Source organism: Anguilla rostrata, chromosome 14, assembly GCF_018555375.3.
Source record: "Anguilla rostrata isolate EN2019 chromosome 14, ASM1855537v3, whole genome shotgun sequence".
NCBI classification, from domain to species: domain Eukaryota; kingdom Metazoa; phylum Chordata; class Actinopteri; order Anguilliformes; family Anguillidae; genus Anguilla; species Anguilla rostrata.
The window spans coordinates 40,925,065-40,931,064 of record NC_057946.1 but is presented as its reverse complement, the minus strand read 5'-3'; the positions used below and the strand labels follow the sequence as shown (position 1 = coordinate 40,931,064).

General features: G+C 41.4%; 1 protein-coding gene across 1 annotated transcript; it reads right to left on the bottom strand.

Moving 5' to 3' along the window:
* Nucleotides 1-2,061: 2,061 nt before the first annotated feature.
* On the bottom strand, nucleotides 2,062-3,737 carry LOC135239971 (uncharacterized). The gene has a single exon (XM_064309018.1). The coding sequence runs from the start codon at nucleotides 3,452-3,454 to the stop codon at nucleotides 2,375-2,377; it is 1,080 nt and encodes a 359-aa protein (XP_064165088.1). The 5' UTR covers nucleotides 3,455-3,737; the 3' UTR covers nucleotides 2,062-2,374.
* Nucleotides 3,738-6,000: the final 2,263 nt, after the last annotated feature.

Sequence of the window (6,000 nt, the reverse complement as noted above, 5' to 3'; positions counted from 1 at the left end):
TATGTTTCACTCAAATACACACAAAAATTTTATGGGTAACAAGCATGTCCAGGGTTTCCCCCAGAAAAGTTGTTAGGCCCGGTGGCAAGTATCTTTTGACGGGGGCCGGCGGCCCGGCCCGGTGCGGCCAAGTGTCTTTTTTGACGGGGGCCCGGCAAAAGTCCTGATTGGCTACTGAATCTTACCACAAGCCTTGGAATGCTGGGCATATTTAAACATTTAAAAAACTGTCTAAGTTTTTTTGGCTTTTACAGTAGGCTACCTTTCCTCCTTTACATTGTCCCTAAATGGCACAAAGTAAGTATCTGTGTTACTGACTGTTTGTCTAGCTAGCTAAGTTAGCTACATGACTACGTTGTCATAAAATTTTTCCCAACCGTGAAAACTGCCTGACTTGTTTACATTTTGGACAGATGTGGCTCCTCAGTAAATCTATCGTTGTTTCTGTCGCAGCACTTTAGACAAAAGCAATATAGACAAAATCCTGAAATTTCTTCTTAACGTGAAGAGTGCCTGACCCTTAACTGTAGCGTTTTTTTCCCCAAAGATGGTATTTCTGGATATAGCCTAATTTTGTGTTAACACATTTAATATGGGGCGATATAGCTCAGGAGGTAAGACCGATTGTCTGGCAGTCGAGGTTCCGGTGTCAAACCCGCCCTGGCATGTCGAAGTGTCCTTGAGCAAGACACCTAACCCCTAACTTCTAACTGCTCTGGCGAATGAGAGGCATCAATTGTAAAGCGCTTTGGATAAAAGCGCTATATAAATGCAGTCCATTTACCAGTCCATTTACCATTTAATATGGTTGCCGATCAGGCACTCTTCACCATAAGAAGAAATTTTTCCGATATTACTTGTGTCGAAAGTGCTGCGATGGAAACAACAATGGATTTACTCTGTAGCCACATCTGTCCAAAATGTAAACAAGTCAGGCAGTTTTCACGGTCGGGAAAAAATTTATGACAACGTTGTTGTGCACATCAATGTCATCAAGCTAACGTTATTAATAACAGGAGTTGTTATTTCATGGCGATAATAAGCTGTAAGTTACAATATATCGAACGTTACATCATGCTACTATTTTAACGTTACACACAATGCTTAGTAATATAAAGAATGTACTTACCGATGAGATGAAGTGATAATGCAGTTTGTAACGAGGTTAGTTAGCCAACTAAATAAAAAATTGTGGCTTGCTAGGTAACGTTAGCTTGTGTTAGTTGGAAGCGTCAAGTGTTGAACGTCACTCTACGCACAATGAGGGTAAAGAACACTGATCTCAGACCAGCTTTCCTACAGTGCGTTCACGTTTTAACCAACAGATGTCGCTGGTGAGCTTTTCAACCGAGCCACCCCACTGTAACTGTAGTTTAAAAATCTTCTGAAAAATACATTTAATTCTTTTTTTTTTTTAATTCCCCGATGCTTAGGCCCGGCGGGGGGTCAACCTAGCCCCGGCGGGCCGCCAGGCTTGCAAACACTGGTGGAAACCCTGATGTCCCTATTTACATCTTGTCACTAAAATGTATTTTCCTCTCCTTTCCCATTAAAATAAGAGTAGTGATAATTTGATCTCAAGCCACTGTTCTAGTTCGTTTGTGAGTCCTGCGATCTAAGTATTAACTGTCAGATATGGTTTTGAGTGCTCTCATTTCCCATCTGGTGGTGGTTGTGTGAAGAACAAGTAGTTCCTCAGGAAAAACCTTTAAAAAATGCTAATTTGCCTTAGCCTGGAAGATCTCTCAGGGCAGCAGTGCCCAATGAAACCCTAAACCACAGTATAGTCTATGTTTGACACCCCCCTCCATTGGGATGGAAGGTATGCCATCCCGCCAAGTTACGCCTTGGCAGGGCGGCATGCCCCATACCTATATAGCACCGAGAGTTTGGCACTTTTCAGGGTTCCCCACAGAAATAACTGCAACAGCCACAAACTCTCAGCCCTTAAAAACATTAATTTCGGTTCATCCTGACTCCATTTCAACAGACAGAATTAATTAACAACTTCCCATGTCCACACAATAAAGCCCCAAACTAAGGGGATTTTACATTTTCTCCTTTTTCCTGCCAGAAATGCTCCTAGCCCACAAAGAATGTGTGTACCCATTGGTCATTTCATGTACACCAGCCAATCCTTCACCAACACCAGCCAATCAAAATATCGCAGTCTGCACTTTAACCACATTGTGACTGTTTTATGTCAACTGTTTGTTTACTGGAGAACAGAATGAAAACAACAAAGAAATGTGTCCCTGTCCAAACACATACAGACTGCACTGTATATTTACTTCTTTAATTTGTTTACAGGAAATCAGAGAGAGCAATGAAATGGCTTTATACTTACATCTGTTTCCAGTATCAGTGCATCACTCTACTCTTTGAAGTGAGCCACCAGCACCAGCAGAACATATGGAGCTGCCACACTGGTATTGCTTCGGGTCAGAACAGCCTTGACTTCACTATTGGTAGGGTTTTTCTTGAGGAACTCCATGATATTTCCTTCTCCATTTCCTTCAAGAGATGCTTCCAGTTTTCTCAAAATGTTGATGTCTGTTAACATCTCAAAATGTCTACACATACTCCTAGGGACAAACAGGTATGGCCACTGAGATTTCAGATATTCAAGTGTGTGCGCCGGTGTTGTGTTTATCATCTTGCGCTGTAAGTAGTACGTTGCCTCCATGAGATTCTGTACTTCTCCTCTTTCAATCCCAGACAAGCCCTCACGAGAGAAGAACTCCAAAAGTATCTTCTTTTTCTCTTCCAGTGTGCTTTCTGTTTCTTCAGTTGGAAGGTCTGGCTGCCACCGTGTGCAGCTATAGCTATCTGCAGGGCCTGTGTTTTGCTTTGCCCCTGTGGTGACAGACCTGCGCCGTGCCAAAGTGTTATTTCTATTTAAATGCACAACATGAATTTTTATTTGACTCAGGAGAGATGCATATCCTCCCCCTATAAATTTCCCTTCTATCATGTCAGCGAAGGACTGTGGAAATTCGTTGACAATCTTGACAGAAATTATGAGGCACTGCGACCATGAAGGGTTGGCCTCATACTTCTTCATTTCGTCCACCAAGACCCAAACCATTTGCCTTCTATCTGCTGGTGAGGGCCTTTTCCCACTTTCAGTGGCAGTACGAATACTTGGTGGCATTTTTTCCCAGGGTATCTGGAAAGTTTCTGGCCAGTTTTGCTTTACTGGTGGCTGTGTGGAATGTGATGGTGAAGGGCTACTGGATCTCGAGGAGCTTGACAGTGATGAACTGCCTTCTGGAGACTGGAGTAGGGGTGTAGCACAACTTATGGCATCTGGCAATGAAAACAAAAATCTATCATTATGAATATTGATTAAAATGATGGCATAATTAATTAAATAAAACAATAAGCATTTTAATACACTCTTTAATTTGGTAGTGAAGTAGTAAATGTACAGTACCTGCTCATTTCCATGCATTTAAAAGTTTTCTGCACTGGATTGGTCGAAAAAACTCTGCAATGTCCTGCTCTCTTATGTACTGCAAGTCATCTTTGCTTTCCACTCCCTGGTGTAAGATCTTTTCAACCAACAGAACGTCTCTTCTGGCACACTTGGCAGGACAGAAATGACTGCGTCCTTGATGCTCTCACTTATGTCAGACATTCTGAAGGAAAGGAGTGGTGAAGGGCTATTAGAGACAGACCAAACATGTTGTACACAGGCAAAGGGTAATAGTCAAGCAGGTTTGCATGTTCTAGGCAGAAATGTGGTTCTCTGAGCCCATCTTTAGGCAGTAAATCCCCTGATCAAAAAGGAAATCAGACTGGCATTTCTCTGTGACAAAGTAAACACAACTGTTGCAAACAAGAATCAGTTCTATCTTGCCAAAGACTAGTCCCTCATCATTCTTCTCCAAGACAACACACATGCCTTTTTTGTAGCTTGTGCCTTTAACGGTGACATTGTGTACAGCCACAGAGTTAAGTAGCTGGAGGCCTAAATGATCAACAGATTGTTTTATCTTGTCATTGTAATCATTTGGAAAAGAAATCTGTACCTGTACATTACCAGCACAGAGAAATGCTTGTAAAAGTTGATGCCTCTCTGCTAATGTGGAACACAAATTCTTAAAGTTGTGTAATTTTCGAGCACACTGTTTAAAATATGTATGTTTACTCAAACCTAAGGGTCCATAAGTGAATAAGAGGCCCAAAGCAAAGTATCAGTTCAGGATAGTGACATAGGCTATATAATGATGTTTCGGCTTAAGTGGGTGATTAGGAAAACAATCCTGTCGACTTGGCAAATACTCCTCAATAAGGACTTTCAAGTATGCCACCCGGCTAGTTGCAATGGCAGGAGCACAAACAAATTCAACTATTTGCCTTAGCTGCAACACAAGTTGCCAAACTTCATTTTCAACTGGATTTAAAATTTTGTCCCCAATCAAGAGAGGCAGAAGTCTAAGGAAACACCAATTCTGGACAGCATGTCCACTCAATTTCTCACTTCCTGGATTCATTTCACATGGCTTATTGCTGGCGTCATTGCCAAGGTACCTGAAGTGATTAAGCCGTCCATTCAATACATGTGAAGAATTTCTGATTTGTGACAAAATGACTTAGGTATAGAGCGAAGTCATATGCGACGATACCCTCAAATAAGTCATGGCCCAGACAAGGAGGGAGACCAGGTTGGCACGCATGGAAGTGGGTTAATTTGTTAAATTTGGAATCAAATTTAATTCCCAGTGACAGTTTTGATGTACTTATGTTATGCTGCATGCTGTGCTGCACGCTGTCTTTGTATGATGCAATTGTTCTCTTTTCACCTGTTGTGAAGGGAGATGACAAAAATTGAGCACGGTCAACAGTACATAATCTGCAGAAATGGGTGCTTTTGCTGAAGTTTTCACTAAAGCCACCAATACTGTGTAATCCCAGATTATCTCCAGCTATGGCACACAATGTTCCTCGGTACACATGTCCATCAGGTAAGACTATACCTTTTTCCTCAAGGTCCTTTAAGTCTGAAACAAGTGACCCAAAGATAGCATCCGGACCAAAATATTTATAATCCTGTTCACGGCAAAGCATAACCAGCTGTATCTGATTCACACTGGATCTGTTGTGTGGTGGTATATCTGCAATAGTAAAGTAGACTGCTAGCACTTTATGTTTTTTCTTGCCAGAGCCTAGCGGATTTACCACTTCAAAAGCATCCTGGTACAGTACCAGACCAAGAGATTCCTCGTACTTCTTAAACAGTACATTTGCTGCCACATTGCTACCATCCCAGATGTCTTCCAAGACATCTCTTGATCTAGACAAAGACTGTATCTCTGGCTTGTCGCTATGTGTTTGCTGCTTGACCGACTGACACTGAAAGAGTGATCGAAGTGTATCTTTTAACGGAATGTATTGAGCAAAACATTCCTTCCCTGAATCATTCTTTCCGAGATAAACTGATTTTTCAAAACTGTTTTTTGTCTTTGATCAGTTTTCAAGGTACAAGTGTTGCATGCCCGACACAAATCCTCGGATTTAAGAACCTCTATGACATTATTTCTCTCACTATCAGAGATGTCCAGTGATACCAGCTTTTCGTCCAACTTATGAAGTAAATGAGACTGACTGATATCATGCACTGCTTGAAAATCCTCAATAATTGACTGTATGACTGATGCTGGCAATAAAAGTTTTGCCTGCAACTTTAAATAAAAGAAAGCCAAATTGTTCAAGAAAAGGGATTCATCTGCTCTCTCTGGCAGCACCTCTGCTCAACTTGTTCATTGGTTGCCGTTAGTCTGGTCTCTGTTCCTACTGTTACATGGCCCAAAAGACTGGATGCTGTACAAGACTTGTGTACTCTTTATAAAATGAGAAGTAAAGGAAGAGACGACTGAAAACGTTCTCCCACACTGGCGAAATGGACAAGAAACTCTCTGATATGAGATTTCAAATGAGATTTTAAACTGGATAAATCATTGCATCTAACATTGCAAAATTCTACATGACAAGATC